The sequence below is a fragment of the Trichomonas vaginalis genome, chromosome IV (genome assembly GCF_026262505.1).
Source record: "Trichomonas vaginalis G3 chromosome IV, whole genome shotgun sequence".
Lineage (NCBI taxonomy): Eukaryota > Parabasalia > Trichomonadida > Trichomonadidae > Trichomonas > Trichomonas vaginalis.
This window is the reverse complement of record NC_067206.1, coordinates 51,807-68,364: the sequence shown is the minus strand read 5'-3', so window position 1 is coordinate 68,364 and position 16,558 is coordinate 51,807. Positions and strand designations below refer to the sequence as shown.

The window sequence follows — 16,558 nt, the reverse complement described above, 5'->3', positions numbered from 1 at the left end:
TAAATCAGACATGAAGAGAACCAGTCATGGAATTATTAATGGTACCATTTATTTTTTGTCATAAATTACACCAAAAATATAATTTAGTGAAGAGTGAGATGTACCTGTTTCTCACCTCAGCGCTAAGCGGCGAGACCCAAAGGTGTCTGAATTTGTATCATAACTTCTTCGTAAATGCTTTGTCATAATTTCGTAAATGCTTCTTCGTAAAGCTTCTTCATAACTTCTTCTGTATATGGTCATATCCTTCGTAATGCTTGTCATAACTTCTGCGTAAATGCTTTGTCAAAAACTTTTCTAAATGAGTGTAAATGACCAAATAAATATAATTTAGGTGAAGTAGTGAAATTTCACCTCTTTTTTCACCTGTTTTCTCAGTTTTTCACAAGCGTTTTACATGAATTGTACGATGTATATTTGAAATCCTAAACAATTTCGTAGCTTCTATTTCTTCTGTCAGTATGTCAAAAGTTTTAACAATGCCGAAAGTTTCTTTATATTTCTTCTGACGTCAGATAGAAGGAAATCGTCAGCAGTTGGATAGTTTTTGTTCAGAAATTCTAACATGTCCATTTTATTTTCTGCTGGCTTTTTCTGCTTCTTTCTTTAAGTCTGCATAGTCGTTTCGCATTCTTTCTATCTCTTTGACGGAGTAGTTATATTTCCTAATTGCTGCTTTACATTTAGAACATTGCGGATTCATTTTTGCGTTATATTCTGAAACCTTACCTGCTAAAACAACTAAGGCGTCAATGGTTTTCTTTAACTCAAAAGCAGTTGGTCTTATCTGTTCGTTCCATATTTTACCTCTTCTATCTTTATCTCTTATCTGCCATACACATTCAGCAACTAACGAAACAAAGTTATCGTAGGTCTTAAACTCCCCGGATTTATATATGTCAGAAACATTCTTATATACCATGTCGCAATCTTTGTCCATAACCTTATGGTTGCAATGAAATCCTAGAAACTCATAGTTTACCTTTCGAATGAACTTCTTTATTTCTACTGAGTCAGTTGGTTTCACTTCTATTTCATCGAATTCAGGAATAGTTAGTTTTTGATGCTGAATTTCAGGTAGTTTAGGTAAATGGTCAATAATGTCCTGCATTTCATAAAGATACTGTTCATTTGTTTCATCTTTCGCACTACAGTCTAAATTACTTGTTAAAAGTTTGCTTTATCTTCTGGATTTTTGTTTCGAAAGTATATGAAGAAGGAATGAAGCTTTTCATCTCTACTAACATAGATGTTGGATTCATGACTAACGAGTTTGGTGAAGTTGTTGTGGACAGAGTCCCGCCGTTCGCGGCTTGAATTGTTGTTGTGCCGATTGTTGAAATCATATCTTTACATACAAAATAAAAAAATAAATAAAAATAAAACTAACGTTATTTTTCTATCTTAAGGAAATTCATGAAAATTCATGAGGGTGAGAAATTAGGTGAAAAAAGAGGTGACATCTCACCTCTTCACCTATAATATATTTTTGGTCATTTACACTCATTTACGAAGAAGTTATGACAAAGCATTTACGAAGAAGTTATGACAAAGCATTTACGAAGAAGTTATGACAAAGTCACGAGGGTGAAAAAAGAGGTGAGAAAACAGGTGACATCTCACCTCTTCACCTAAATTATATTTTAGGTCAAAGCTTCCACGAGAGAAAAGATTCCTCATTCGCTAAGGATTCCAAAAATGAAAAAATCATTGATTTCGGCTGAGAAAAAACAGCAAAACCCTTCTTCCACGGGAACAAAGAAATAAAGAAGAAATAAAGTAAATTTTTTATTTATTCCCGTGGAAGATAGAGCACTTTTATGACACTTTTTATTCACGACAAACAAGACAAATAAAGAAAATAAGAAAATACGGCGCTGTCGCGGTTCGAACCACAGACCTGACCCCTCCATAACACCACCTTAGACCACTGTGCTACGTAGCCTGTCGACATAAGATTTTATAAATTGCATATTTGACGTAAATTTATTTCCATCTGGCTTCCCACTGCATAAGATATTCATACGTGTTTGTAAGACATTCATTAAACTTCTTTTCTATTGCATCTAATCTTGCGTTATTTTTTTCAATAACTTGTCTGTATTCTTCATCATCTCCAGCAGTGTTTGGGTCTTCACGTTTAAAATATTCATTGTTAACCAATTTTTTATCTACAAATTTTATTAGTGTTTGATTCACTTCGTTATGATAACGGTCATATTCTTTCAATACGTAAGTGAAGACAAAATGCGTCGTACCTTCAATCTTAAAGCTTAAAGAACTTTCAACACAGTTTTGAGGGTCTGTCAGTGCGTCAATGAGATAGTATTCGAAGTCAGTCAATAATCTTTTTAAAGTCATTTCATACAGGATAAAATTTAATGTTGTGAAGAAATAGTGTTTATCTCAGAAAAAATAAAGTTAGTTTTTATTTTATTTATTTTTTTATCCTGTATGTAAGAACAGTAATGTCAACATTAGAGAACACAACAACTGCTATCGTTCATGAAGCCATAAATGAAGAATACGAATACATACAATATAACAAACAATTGAGACTCATTCGTTCAGTCAAAGATGATATGTATCAAATGCAAAGTATAATGAACGCTCTTCGTTCTACAAAGCAAGCATATCATTGGTTTGAAAACCAACAGGCAAAAGAACTTTTAGAAGAATTTCCTCATATGATTGCTTCCCTCGGAAAACCGAGGGAAGAGATTCCGTACGAAAATCGCAAGAATTTGGCACCTGGTTTGAAAGGTTATTATGTTCATAGACTTTTAGTAAATGCTGTAGCAATGTGGGCTTCACCTCGTTATGCTTGTTATATTTTCATGATGTTAGATGAACTATATAAAGCAGAACGTGGAGAGATGGAAAAGAAACTTCAAGCAAAAGATGAAGTCATTGAATCCAAAGACAAAAGCATACAGAAAAGAATACCACGTTCAGTACCAAAAGGAAAGGAAAAGAGTTATAAGTATATGATTTATACTGAAGAGTTGGAGAAAGAAGAAGATAGAGATATGGTTATGTTGCATTTAGTCAGAAGAAACAACAAAAGCTTTTACGACCTTGCTAAAATATATAAATCTGACAGAAACTGGTTCTATCGTGAAAACTTACCGATTTCAATGACACCGAATGAGCAAATAAAAGAAATTGTCAAAAATACTCTTCCTCAAACACACTATGACATCAAAGGTTGCACAATACTTACCTTCAAAGAAGACTTAACATTACTGAAGGAAAAAATAACAGAATATTTCGATAACTTCAAAGAGGAAGAATGAAGTCACGACAACATTAACGAAGAAGTCACGACAACATTAACGAAGAGAGAATGAGGTGAAAAAACAGGTGATATCTCACCTCTTCACCAAAAATATATTTTTGGTTAAATAGCTTCAGGGTCAATTTCTTCAACCATTTCACTTCCTTCGTCAATGTCAATTGAAGCTTCTTCAACCTTTGGTAAGAACTTTTGTATAACATCTTTGTTCGTTATTGTCTTCAGAGATGAAGGATAATATTTCACAGATGTTTCACCCTTCTTATATTCTTTCTGTTCGGAAAGATTCATAGCAATACTGAAGAAGTCAATGTTGGAGTTCTTTATGACAGTATAATGTGTATCTTTGACATTCACGAAGAAACTCTTTTGTTTCAAAACTACTGCTAACTCTTGTGAAGTATAACGTTTGCGGTCAATGACGATAGCTAATGGTCTGACATACTGACCAAACTTAGATTCTTTCACAAACTTCTTGTTAAAGATAACATTAACGTTTGAAGCATTATTGAACTCATTCTTGATGGCAGTAGCGAGAGCATTGTATGAAAAGAACTTGCAATCTTGCATGTGTTTCATTAAAATAAAAATATTAAATTATTTTGAAAAAATAACTTAAAAAAAATCTAATCTAATTTTTTCAAAAAATATTTTTTTTATTTCCTACTAAAGATGTATCGGAAGTTGTCTAAGTTAGAACACTCGGAAATAAAACAACTTCTTACAGAAGCTAATATAGATGTTGCAAAGCATTACGCAACAAACAAAAAGCACTCGCTGACTTCATTAAAGACTATAATGGTGCAATAAGTTATGATAGAATTCATGAGTTCATAAAGCCGCAACGCGGCGAGGACGAAGTCCATGCAATAGCATTTCCTTTAAATGACATTGCTATTGACTTATATCATAGACGTTCAGTACCTCATGAAGTAAGAAGAGAGATGTTTGACATAACAAATGCAAACGTTGGTGAAACAAGAAGAGCTGTACCTCATGAAGTAAGAAGAGAGATGTTTGACATAACAAATGCAAACGTTGGTGAAACACGAAAGAGAGACGAACACTGAAACAACAGAGAAGAGAGATGTTTAAAAGTGCTATAGAACAAGTTCGCAAAGCTAACGATGTCATTCGTTCCATTGACGACAAACCAAAAGAAGGTGAGAGATGGTTAAAGAAAGATGAAGAGAATAGGAAGAGAAATGTGAAGTCAGGCAATAGACTCATTGACTTTAACATCGAAGCTTTAGATGAACCAAACAGAGACTACTTACACAAACATTTCGGTAAGGTTTTCATGAGACTCTTAGAGAAAATTAAAATAAACTCACAACAGAGATGGATGGTATGTTATAAACTTGGTGGAAAGTATGAATGTTCTACGTTAAACCTCAATAATATTGGAACATTACTACATCAGCTCTTGAAGGAGAACTTTATATCAGAGATAGAAGCAAATGCTGCAGGTATTGTTGAAATGCACTATGACTTCTTCTTGACAAACATAAAGAATCTTACCGAAATAAAGATGTATGATTTAACAGAATATGAAGGCTTAACGATGTCAGATGTAAAGAAAGGCAAACCAAAAAAGAGACCATATAGAGATGAAAGCACACTGACAAATGACCAGAAAGCCATTTTGGAAGCTCTTAAGCAAACAGGAAACCCAGCACTTATAGAAAGCTTTTGGAAAGATAATGGTGAAAAGAAGTTTTATAAGAAGAGAAGCGGTCAGTTCTGGAAGTATCTTTGCACATTACCTATAAATCTTGAACGCTACCAAATCTTCAATGAACTGAACAAAAGAACTGCAACACTTATGACAGAGGACAATTGTTTCGTTTATGCTTGCATTCAGGCTGGAGTAAATGAAGAAACTATTGACCACATGAGAGAAGTCATTCGTGTTAGAGACTTTCCTCAAAGTAAAGTACAAGAAATTTCTGACGCAACAGGTATAGCATTTAATGTTACCATTGGTTATTTCAATGACTCAAGACATAATGAAATAAAGAGATATATACCAAAAGAATGCGAAACTGTTAGAACTATTGACTTACTTCTTGTTGAAGACCACTACATGCTAAATGAAAGATTACCAATGACAACATACTTCATTCGAAACTATAAAGAAATTCTCAAAGCTTGTGGTGGAATGAACATTGAGAAACAGATGAAGATTTATACAAAGAGAGAAGATAAATATGTAGTTCGTTATGATAGAACAACACCGTTATGGGATGTTATGAAAACATTGTGGGAGTGCAAATATTTCGAACCTATTTCTTATGGAGAACTTTTCACATATACGACTGACTTATATAAACAGAACCTTGCACCATTTAAAGATTTGACATATGCTCCAAAGTATTGTGTACAACTGAAGAAGAAAGCAGAGTCAAAAGAAGTAAATAAAGCTAAATGTAAATTCATACCTGAGCACGTTTTCTTTGCTGACTTTGAGTGTAGTACGGATGGCTTTCATAAAGCTTTTAACATCTGTTATGACAGTGAAGATGGTTCAGTTAGTGAAAGCATTTGGGGTCAAAACTGTGCAACAGAATTTTTGGAAAGACTTCCTGACAAGAGTTTAATATATTTCCATAACCTCAGTTATGACATAAACTTCATCTTAAGACACATGACAGAAGTGAAAGGAACTCCCATCATTAAAGGTTCACGAACAATGCAAATAACTGGCTTATATAAAGGACGGGCAATTATTATAAAAGACTCTTACAGTGTTATAAATAAGAAGCTTAAACTATTTCCTGCTATGTTTAACTTACAAACAGGACCGAAAGAAGTATTTCCATATAACTACTACAGCAGTGTTTTGTTAGCAAATGACAACAGAACTGGTGTCATTTCTGAAGCATGTAAGTTTATCCATGATGCAGATACATTCATGAAAAACATAGATTCCATCAAAGGTTGCAGAATAGATGAAAACCACTTCGACTTAGAAAAATATAGCACGTTTTACTGCAAACAAGATGTAAGAATTTTAAGAGAAGGTTTTGTAAAGTTCCGCAATGACTTATTGAAAGAGTTTGATTTAAACGTTTATGACTACGTTAGTATTTGTTCTATTGCTAACAAATTGTTTGAGAACAGAGTATACTTCCCGAATGGAAATCTTTATGACCTCTCAAATAAACCAAGAGAATTTATTTCGAGATGCATTCAAGGTGGAAGATGTATGTTGTCAGATAACATGAAACAAAAGAGCAAAAAGAAACTCATTGCTGACTTCGACACTGTTTCATTATATCCTTCAGCTATAGCAAGACTTTATACTTTAGAAGGTATTCCAAAAGTATTGAAGGAAGAAATGTTAAGCACAGAGTATCTCATGAGACATTTATTCGATGATGACCAAAAGGAACCCATTGGTGAAAAGTTTATGTCTGGCTTCTTTGTTCTCATTAAGATAACAGAGATTGGTATACCCAGACACTTTCATTTAATAGTTTGCGACCCTGAACTAAATCCAGAACTTAACGTTCCAAGAAGTTCAAACACTTGCTGTCTCATGTATGTTGACCATATAACATTACAAGACCTCATAAAATATCAATGTCAAATGTGAAGTGTTGCAAGGATACTATTACGATGGAAACAGAGATATGAGAATAAGAGATGAAGTAAAGAAGTTGTTTGAGTTAAGGTTAAAGTATAAGAAAGAAGGAAACCCCTTACAAGAAATTATAAAACTCATTCTGAACAGCATTTATGGCAAAACTATTCTATCTCCTATTGAGTCAAAAATAACCATAGTAAATGACAAAGATGCTATAAGATATGCTATAAGAAATTACAACCATATAGTGAAGTTCGAAGGTTTGGATGGTTCAGATAAAACTATTTTCAAGCTAACGAAAAGCATTTGCAGACACTTTAACTTCTGTCCACTTGGTGTTAATATTCTGTCTATGTCAAAACGTATTATGAATGAAGTATTCTGTACTGCTGAAGATATGGGTCTTCAAATCTTTTACCAGGATACCGACAGTATGCACTTATATAATGAAGACATACCAAAGCTTGCAGCAGAGTTTAAGAAGAGATATGGTCGCGAACTTATAGGAAAGAACCTTGGTCAATTTCATAGCGACTTTGCAGAAATAACACCTGGAAAACAAAGTTTAGCTTATAAAAGTATTTTCTGTGGAAAGAAGACCTACATAGACTTACTCACTAACGATTTAAATGAAGTTGCATTTCACTGCAGAATGAAAGGCGTGAAGCAAGATGTTATTGCTTTAACCGCTAATGAAATGTTTCCTGAAGCTATACAATGCTATTACAATGAAGATAAGAACATTCACATACCTGTTGGAACATATGACAAAGACTCTGAGTTCAGTTTAATGAAACTTTACAAAGCACTTTATGATGGTCAAGAGATTGCATTCGACTTATGTAAGTCATGTCAACCTTGCTTTGCTGAAAAGTTCAACTTTTCAATAACGACTAAAACAAGCTTTATTCGTAAGTTGAAGTTCTGAGGTCATGGGCTTCGCCCTTGCCGCTAGCGGCTTATTTTTGTCAGCAATGAGGTCATGAATGAGGTCATGAATGAGGTCATTCGTGATAAAAAAAAGCTAGCGTAGATTTTACAATACTGCGATGGTAGAGTTTAAGAGTTGTGCTTCAATGTAGAGACAGTCCTTATGGTCTGGAGGCAAGAACACTGGACATTTATGGTCATGAGTGGAGAACATGTCTATCCAAAACTCACGATTGAAGCCAGTTAATTTATAGTATTTAGGGTTAGGAAGTGGTGAAGTTCTTGTATGACCAATGAACTCATTTTCAACGCCTTTGGCTATATTAGAGTAAAGTATTGCTTGCTTTCTATCCCAAATGCCAGGTGTTACAATCTTTGAAAATTCATTTTTCCTCGGAAGCATTGCATCATAATTGAAAACATTCTTAAAATCATCACTTGGTTCGGAGATTTGAAATCTTATACGTAATGGATTTTCTTTCTTTTAGCGACTTCATTGAATGGTGAGAATACAATGAATTGACAGTCATGTGTTCCATCTTCATTTTCATTAAATTCATAATGAAAGTCTATAAGTTGTGGCTGACTACCTTCTTCTTTCAGTTGTGCAAGAAACTCACGTAAAGGCTGTAAAGTTTGTACTTCAATGTTGAACTTTTTCTCGAACATCTCATTAAATGAAATCATACATTGCAACAATGTTGTATCGTCTTTAAAGTATTTGTATATGTGAATGTTTTGGGCGCTTAAAGACTGTTCGTCATTTTCTATCTCGACTTGAAGTATAAAGTCAACTTTCTGAAAGCACGTGTTATATACATAGATGTTATGCCAATGTACTTCTCTTCATTTATGTTCACAATCCAGTCTGTTGGAAACTTAAACGTTACTCTGTTCCCCTTTATTTTGACGTCAGGGTTTTCACTACTGAACGCAACAGATAAAGGTATTTGTCTATACATTTAGTTCGGATAAAAATAAACCATTTACTCTTTCTTTGCTTCAGCTTCTTTGCTTTTTGTTCTTCCTTTGCTTTTGCTTCTTCTCTAGCTTTCTTTGCCAGCAAACGTGGGTTCTTTTGTCTTCCAGCAGCTAATGCAGCAAGTTGTTTTTCACTAAGTTTTCTCTTTGGTCTCTCTGGCTTTTGTTCTTGTTTTTGTTCCTTCAGTTCGGATAAAATTTGCTCACGAATTTCTTTCTTCAATGCTTCAACATCTATGACCCCTTGGGTCTTGTCCGTAGGGCTTGTCTGAGTCATTTGACTGTAGATAAAAAACTAAATTAAAACTTTAACCGATGTAAAATGAGCTTGTCAAAATCAGAACGAGAGTCTATTATATTAAATGACGCAGAGGAATACAACATCCTTTCTATTATGTAAGTCAGAGTAAAGATGGTAAAATATATGTAAGAAAAAGAAAGGTTCCATTAGCGAATGCAGAGAGCGACAACATTAAGGTGCATGGCAAGGGTGAAGTCCACGAAGCCCATATAAAACCTTCTGTTCAAACTGAAAAGTCAATAGAACAAGAAGAAAAGAAGCCAGATGTTCTTTCAATAACGAACCAAGAGCTTATTGCAAAGTTCGTGAATTTCATTGAAAAACAAACCGAGTCAAAGAACCCTGACCCGCCAGTGAAAGAAGTTGAGACAAAAGAGAATGTACAGTTCATTGAAAATGTCAAGAAACAACTTCCACCACGAATCCAAGAAGAAGAGTGAGAATAATGAAGTAAATAGATATTTTTATCTGAAGTAAATACATGCAGAACGAACAGCTAAACGAATTTACTCCAGCAGAGCATATTCATCAGATTCGCTCATATTTCGATATCATAGACAATGCAGTTCAAATTGGTGACACTAATAGAAAATATTCTGACGCAAAGATTCCATCACAACCTGGAACTGCTAAAGATAACACATGGGTAACATTCAATCTCTCACCTCCTGGTGAAAATATGTTGGACCTTTACAATACATTCATTACGTATAAAATGGAAGGTCAATTTATTGCAGATAAAGAAATTGGTTCAGGTTCCAATAAAACAAACCCACCAGGATTTTGGATTGGTTTCGATGACGCTTTCTATGCAGTTGCTGGATATCAAATCCTTGCAAATGGTCGTATCGTATATTCTCAAGACAACGCAAGAGAAGAAGCATATATAACTTCAAACTCACAAACTACCGAACAAATAAAGAAAGTAGATGTTTTCTCAAAGACTCGACATGAAGATGTATGGAGTCATTCGGGAACATGCAGAACAGGACAAATTGTTAGTGGTCCAATTACAGCAGGAAAATCATTTGATTTTAAGCTTCGTTTAAGAATTCCTGTTAGAAGATTCCTTCCATTAGAAGCTATTCGATTTATTCCAGCTTTTGCAGGAAACATTCAGCTTAAAGTAAAGTTCAGTAGCGACGCCTTACAATGCACATCTATATCTGTAAATGATATCATTGCTTTCAATCCAACTCTTAAAGTTGCATTTGCTTCAGATTCAAATCCACCGACAAATAAATTTGTTCCATGGAATGAACCATTCACTATGATAACGAAGGCAGTAGAAGCTAGTGGAACAGTTACTATTACAACTGTAACCCAGCAACTATTTCGAACAAAGATGGATTTTAATGAATGTTTCATTCATCCAAAGTCATTCTCTTTAGACCCTAACATTTATACAGAACTTGTAGAACATTATACAAACGAGGCTTTATGTTTTCCTGTTAAAGTTATGGATTGGATTCCTATGGACGGTTCATTCTCAAAGAATACAGATAGTTCAAGTGCAACATTTACAGCAGCTTATACGCCTATTAATGTTAAAAGTATTTGGGCACTATTTAGAAAGAAAGACAACTATTATGTTAATTTTGAGAACCCTAAGTTTAAATATCTTCAGCTTTCCATGGGAGCTTATGGAAATATGCCTGCAGAACCTGAAAAATCATATGGACCTGTATTTTATGAAATGGTTGCGAACGCTTGCAATACAAACAATGATATGATAGGATTTAATGAAGATGTTATGAGGTCATTGGTGGATGATGGTAGTGTGGAACATAAATGGGATAGCTATGACAACACACATTTCTTATGTGGTTTTCCAACAGAAGTGGACTTTTGCTTCCAGCAAGGTCAAACATCTACTGCTCCAATAACATACAAATTGTCTGTTAAAGGACCTATTGAACTAGCAACTGAAAATGTACCAAAGCCACTTATTGGATTTATGAGGGATTGTTGCTTTGCAATACAAGTAAGACAGTCAGGCATACCAATAATAAGACTTGACGACTATAACTTAGCAACTGACGACAGTGAGGAATAAAGGATGAACGTTTATTTTTAAAGCTTATAAATGAGTTCTTCATCAAGCTCTCGTGAACCTTCACCATCTGTGAAACAAACTTTACCAAACGATTATGGAGCACCTATTGAATATTTCTTACGAGCTGCACAATGGCAAAGAGCAGTTTCACCAAGGTTAGGTGTTCCACCAGCTCCTGTCAAAAATAGCATTTGGTCAAGTCCTTATATAAGATATGGTCTCCCACTAGGTTTGCTAGCTACAGCAGGAGCAGTAATGATGTTGAAAAGAAATAAAGCAAATGTTGTAAATAATACTGAAGTAGCTGAAGTTAAACAAACCCCGACACCATCGCCAAAACCAACGCCTTCACAAACAACACCTTCAATAACTCCTGAACCTATGGAATTACAAACTCCTGTTCAAAAGTCAACTCCAAAACCGACTCCAACATTTAAACCAGAACCTACTCCTCAAATAAATCGTAAAACTCCTGCGTTTCCTTACTGAAAAAATAACGTTATTTTTATTTAATATTAAAATTTTTATTTGATTGAAATGACGACTAAAGTCACTGAAGCAATGAAACAAAAGTTTTTGGTAGAATACATTAAATCAGGAGCGGTTCCAGAAGGTTTTTACGTTCATACTATGAAGGATGGTAGAGTTCAGTTTAGAAAGATAAAGCAACCATTAGATAAAGAAGGAATTTTGAGAAAGATTAAACTTCATGAGGACAACATTGCTGAACTTAAGAAGAAGTTAGAAGAGTTGGAGAAAGCAGACGACAGTGAGTTATAAAGCAATGAATTCACAAGGTTAGAAAACGTGTTAGAAAACGTGTTAGATCTAACATGCTACCCTAAATTTATTTTTGTGCTATGTTTTCATACGTGTGAGGGTGGTGATATCATTAATTTTAAGTTTATTTTTTTATTTTACTGAAAATTTTTATTTGGATGTAAATGACAGAACAAAAGCAACTCATACAAATCAAAACATATAACAAACATACATTTAAACATTTATTCTTCCTTCCTGAGCATAACATGTTCTTTCAAATACATCCGAGACCAGTTGACTTTTCATTGACTGTGTATAAAGATAGAAATAGTTATATCATTAAACCATACGATGACGAAGGTAAGTTATGTAAATTGTACGTTAAGAAGTTAGAGAAAGTTTATGGCTTCAAGTATGACTACAATAGGGTTAACACTGATGATGAAGATATTGAGGAAAATTTATGAGAACATTAGTGAAGTTGTTAGTGAGAACGATAGTGAGAACGTTTATTTTTACATTAGTGAGTTCGTTAGTGAAGTGAAGTGGTTGGCGGCTTTGTAAATATTTAAGGTTAAGTTAGTGTTGTCGTTTGTGTTGTAAAATATACGTTAACGGTTTTGTAAAGTGTCAAATTCACAAGTATTGGGTAAAGTGGAACGCAGTGCCACCATACCCAAGACTTGTATACTAACTGTCCAGTACTTTGATTATCCAAATTTTTTTCGAAATTGATTTTTTCAAGAGAAACATTTAAATTTTGAATTTCATTTTTGAATTTTCGAATTTTTTTTGGAGTCTTAAACTGATAAATTAAGCATAATTTGTAATGCCATCGCTTTATGTACAACATATGGTGATGAAATGAAGGCGGATTTTAAAAACTTATTTTAAATCAAAAATATTTTCCTCATTATCATTAATTCTAAATTGATATATACAATACACAGATAAGGCGTGAACTAAATTAGAAATATACTTGAATAAGAAGAGTAAAAGTCAAGTTTTTATTCATTTTATAATTGATTTAAACAAAAAATTACTTCATTTTAATATTCTAGTCGCTAGATGAGATTTTGCTCGTATTTGTTTACAGAGCCATATCATTTCTTGCAATTGAATTTGTTATGGAAAGAGGTATGGAAAAAGTTTTTCGTAGAGAATACAATATCTCATATAACAAACGTGAGATATTGTTGTAAAAATCCGTAATTTAGTCAATCCAACATACTTTACAATATGAAAATTGAATTCGATATTGAGATTGGGACAAAGTTGCAATTCGGCACTTTTTGTAAAAAAATGGGGTCATACTCATAATGAATAGAGACTTATAGCCAAGTCTTGATATCATGCAGGGAGAATATACATTGATAAGCAATTATATTTTATAGTAGTAGTATTCGGAAATTCTTACAATTTACAATACAATTTTCAAAAATGGATAAAGACTAATAGCCAAGTCTTGATATCATGCAGGGAGAATATACATTGATAAGCAATTATATTTTATAGTGTTGTAAACGAAAACGATAAAAACGGTTTGACAAAAAGTGACACTTTGCATGGCAAAAAATAGAGCCTTACTTTTGAGATACTTGAGATTGAAACTGAATCTTATGAAGCGGTGATCTTGAATCACTAAATCATAAGGTTCAGTTTCATATAAAATTTGTTATTCTTTTGGAATTATTTCTTATAAGATTTTACATCTTTTAGCGGGGAATGTTTGTTATCATGTATATATTATAAATATTTACACGATAACGAACATTCCTCACTAAATTACTGAGAAACTTTGAGGAAATGTCGAACAATTTCCTCAAAGTTTCTCAGATTTATATAGATAACTAGAGTCCCCTAGGCACTGATTCTGGTTCAGCACCTAGGAGGCTCTGGTTATCTAACGAACTGATAAAATGTTTTTAAATTTTGTGAATATTGCTACCTGTGAAGCACTGACTTCAAATCAGTACCTCACAGGTAGCAATTACATTGAAATATGGGAGAAACTTTGTCCGAATGTTAAACTATTCGGACAAAGTTTCTCCCATTTGTAGTGGAGATGGAAGGCTTTGAGGTATATTGTATTAATATATACCCCAAAGCCTTCCATCTCCACTTGAAAGTGTCCAAACTTTGGGTTAATAGTTTGCAATTAACCCAAAGTTTGGACACTTTCTAGAAGGAATTGGATGGTAAGAGATATACATTCATATGGTATATCTCTTACCCTCCAATTCCTTCTTAAAATGGGAGAAACTTTGTCCGAATGTTAAACTATTCGGACAAAGTTTCTCCCATTTTGCGAAGGAATTGGAGGCTATGAGATACTGATGAAATGTCAGTAACTCATGGCCTCCAATTCCTTCCTAAAACTCATAAAAGTGGACCTTACATGCATTTAAAATTTGACATGTAAAGTCCGCTTTTTGTGAGCGGGGATTTGACTCCGTCAAATCCCCTTTTTCGTTAACGAGAATAGTAGTAGTATTCAGAAATTCTTATAATTTACAATACAATTTTCAAAAATGGATAAAGACTAATAGCCAAGTCTTGATATCATGCAGGGAGAATATACATTGATAAGCAATTATATTTTATAGTAGTAGTATTCAGAAATTCTTACAATTTACAATACAATTTTCAAAAATGGATAAAGACTAATAGCCAAGTCTTGATATCATGCAGGGAGAATATACATTGATAAGCAATTATATTTTATAGTAGTAGTATTCGGAAATTCTTACAATTTACAATACAATTTTCAAAAATGGATAAAGACTAATAGCCAAGTCTTGATATCATGCAGGGAGACTCTCTACAAATACAAAAATTGATTATCATAAGGAAATACAAATTTATCAATTTTCATGTGAAAATTACATAAATTTGTTCTCCAATAAATAGCAATAATACTTTGAATGTTATATTAAGTAATATAGCTTCAGGTAAATAAGCTTACACTTCAAAAATATACTGTTTATTCATTAATTTTAAAAAAAGTCCAAATTATCTAATCTTGCTTACTCTTCCTTTAAACTTCTTTGTGCCAAATTTAATATTGCCTTCAAAGATGGAATAAGGACATTAGGTTCAATCCTTCGGCTTTCGACAATTTCCAAAATGTGTTGAATTAATTTCAAACATTCATCGTGTTTTGAAGCTCTTTGCTCAACAATCTGATTACCTGCCCTTGTAAGAATTCTTACTGCTCTTTCTTCATTCAAAACATTAGCGACTTGAACCTTAATAATCGCATTTGGAATCACAACAGTGATGAGAGTTATGACGATGTCATCAATGCGCTCATTTTTCTTACCCAAGAAAAATGTTTGCTTTAATTGATGAAAGTGTGATTCCGCAATGTTATTCGTGGAATCACCTTCTCCACGATATAACATCATCCAATGTTCTTTGGTTCTTCTCCATTGTTTATCGAAATACTTCAAAGCGCGCGGTTCTTCTTCTTCTAACATTGTTGTCAAGAACTCATATGTTTCATCAGACTCTTCAGCCAGCTTTTCTGCATTCGTTGCATCTGCACGTAATGTCAAAAAGTCCATTGCTAAATAGAAGTTCTCAAAATTCTGTGGATTGTCAAAATAGCTTCCAACTTTTGCACATGCGCGTAAAACATGCACAGCGCACCAACTGAGCTGCGCAAGAGGAAATCCATCCTCAATTGCGCGAGCAATGTTTAGCGCACAGTCAGCGCTCCAATGCTGTGGATCCAGGTGCGCAAACTCACAGAATTTCACCAAACATTCTTGAATTTTTTCAGATGTCTGAGGGTTCACTAAAAAATAGCAAAAGGGGAAAATTGTGTTTTGACTTGTTTTCATTGTTACTGCAAACAATTGGATCTTTCCTTTAATTAAAGAATGAGTGGAATCGACGTGGAGAGGGTTATCAATGCTATGCACCAATTCTTTTGCAGCAAAAGGTGCATATATGATTGTAAACTCGGAAAAATCTCTATTGTAATCAAATTGAACGAGATCATCTGGGCACTCTTCCTGTAAATTATTCAAAAATGCTTCCAAAGAAGTGTAAAGATCGTTTGATAATCTTTGTGCAATAATCTAATCAAGGCGATAAAATTTGTGCTTTAAAGCATCAGTAGACTGCGCGAAAAGTTTCATCGTTTCTTTGTTATTCGTATCAATTCCGAACTTATCAAAAAATGCTTTTTGAGCAAGAAATTGCTTTCCACCGTTTTTAATATAAAGTTCGATCCATTTTTGATAAAATTTACTCGCGTAATGTGAACCCATTTCAACTCCTATATGATGGCAATTCTTCATTAACTTTGCTTATAGTAAACACTCCATTTTGTTCTTCAACCCTAAATTTTGCCTTGCATAGGGGATACGAACATGAATAAGTGACATATTGCTTTGGAGATCCCGTTCTTCTTCTGTATGGGACACCGCCCTTGACTTCCTGTTTAATACCAAAAGCAATAAGCTCCTCTAAGTCCACCGAAATCATAAAAATGAAGTGATTTTGAAAAGAGTTAACAAAATTCAAATCACATCAAAAACAAAAACACATAAAAATATTTTATTATACTCATTCGAAATTAAAAATAATAAAATTTATATATATTAATTTCATTAAATCAAGGTTAAAAATCTCACC

At 33.6% G+C, this 16,558-nt stretch overlaps 6 protein-coding genes and 5 pseudogenes across 11 annotated transcripts, besides 4 other annotated features; 6 read left to right on the top strand and 5 right to left on the bottom strand.

The window, feature by feature from the left end:
* Positions 1-12,610: part of a mobile genetic element that runs on past the window's edge.
* On the bottom strand, positions 1,987-2,361 carry TVAGG3_0000410 (uncharacterized protein; the record flags this gene model as incomplete). Its single annotated transcript, XM_051219645.1, has 1 exon — positions 1,987-2,361. The coding sequence occupies one exon, from the start codon at positions 2,359-2,361 to the stop codon at positions 1,987-1,989; it is 375 nt and encodes a 124-aa protein (XP_051104631.1).
* TVAGG3_0000400 lies at positions 2,469-3,207 on the top strand (annotated as a pseudogene). Its single transcript has one exon. A coding segment is annotated over exon 1 (739 nt).
* TVAGG3_0000390 (uncharacterized protein) lies at positions 3,401-3,874 on the bottom strand (the record flags this gene model as incomplete). Its single annotated transcript, XM_051219644.1, has 1 exon — positions 3,401-3,874. The coding sequence occupies one exon, from the start codon at positions 3,872-3,874 to the stop codon at positions 3,401-3,403; it is 474 nt and encodes a 157-aa protein (XP_051104630.1).
* TVAGG3_0000380 lies at positions 5,943-6,747 on the top strand (annotated as a pseudogene). The gene has a single exon. A coding segment is annotated over exon 1 (805 nt).
* TVAGG3_0000370 (organellar and viral DNA polymerase type B) lies at positions 7,252-7,812 on the top strand (the record flags this gene model as incomplete). Its single annotated transcript, XM_051219643.1, has 1 exon — positions 7,252-7,812. The coding sequence occupies one exon, from the start codon at positions 7,252-7,254 to the stop codon at positions 7,810-7,812; it is 561 nt and encodes a 186-aa protein (XP_051104629.1).
* On the bottom strand, positions 7,921-8,217 carry TVAGG3_0000360 (uncharacterized protein; the record flags this gene model as incomplete). Its single annotated transcript, XM_051219642.1, has 1 exon — positions 7,921-8,217. The coding sequence occupies one exon, from the start codon at positions 8,215-8,217 to the stop codon at positions 7,921-7,923; it is 297 nt and encodes a 98-aa protein (XP_051104628.1).
* Positions 8,801-9,072, bottom strand: TVAGG3_0000350 (annotated as a pseudogene). Its single transcript has one exon. A coding segment is annotated over exon 1 (272 nt).
* Positions 9,578-10,552, top strand: TVAGG3_0000340 (annotated as a pseudogene). Its single transcript has one exon. A coding segment is annotated over exon 1 (975 nt).
* Positions 10,556-11,152, top strand: TVAGG3_0000330 (uncharacterized protein; the record flags this gene model as incomplete). Its single annotated transcript, XM_051219641.1, has 1 exon — positions 10,556-11,152. The coding sequence occupies one exon, from the start codon at positions 10,556-10,558 to the stop codon at positions 11,150-11,152; it is 597 nt and encodes a 198-aa protein (XP_051104627.1).
* TVAGG3_0000320 (repellent protein 1 family) lies at positions 11,183-11,641 on the top strand (the record flags this gene model as incomplete). The annotated part of the gene is made up of 1 exon (XM_051219640.1): positions 11,183-11,641. One exon carries the CDS (start codon positions 11,183-11,185, stop codon positions 11,639-11,641), a length of 459 nt encoding a protein of 152 aa, XP_051104626.1.
* Positions 11,921-12,610: a terminal%2Cinverted (terminal inverted repeat of Maverick-1C transposon ID:TVAGG3_0000310).
* Positions 12,611-13,174: 564 nt separating this feature from the next.
* Positions 13,175-14,395: a mobile genetic element.
* Positions 14,396-16,558: part of a mobile genetic element that runs on past the window's edge.
* On the bottom strand, positions 14,941-16,408 carry TVAGG3_0000290 (annotated as a pseudogene). Its single transcript has one exon. A coding segment is annotated over exon 1 (1,468 nt).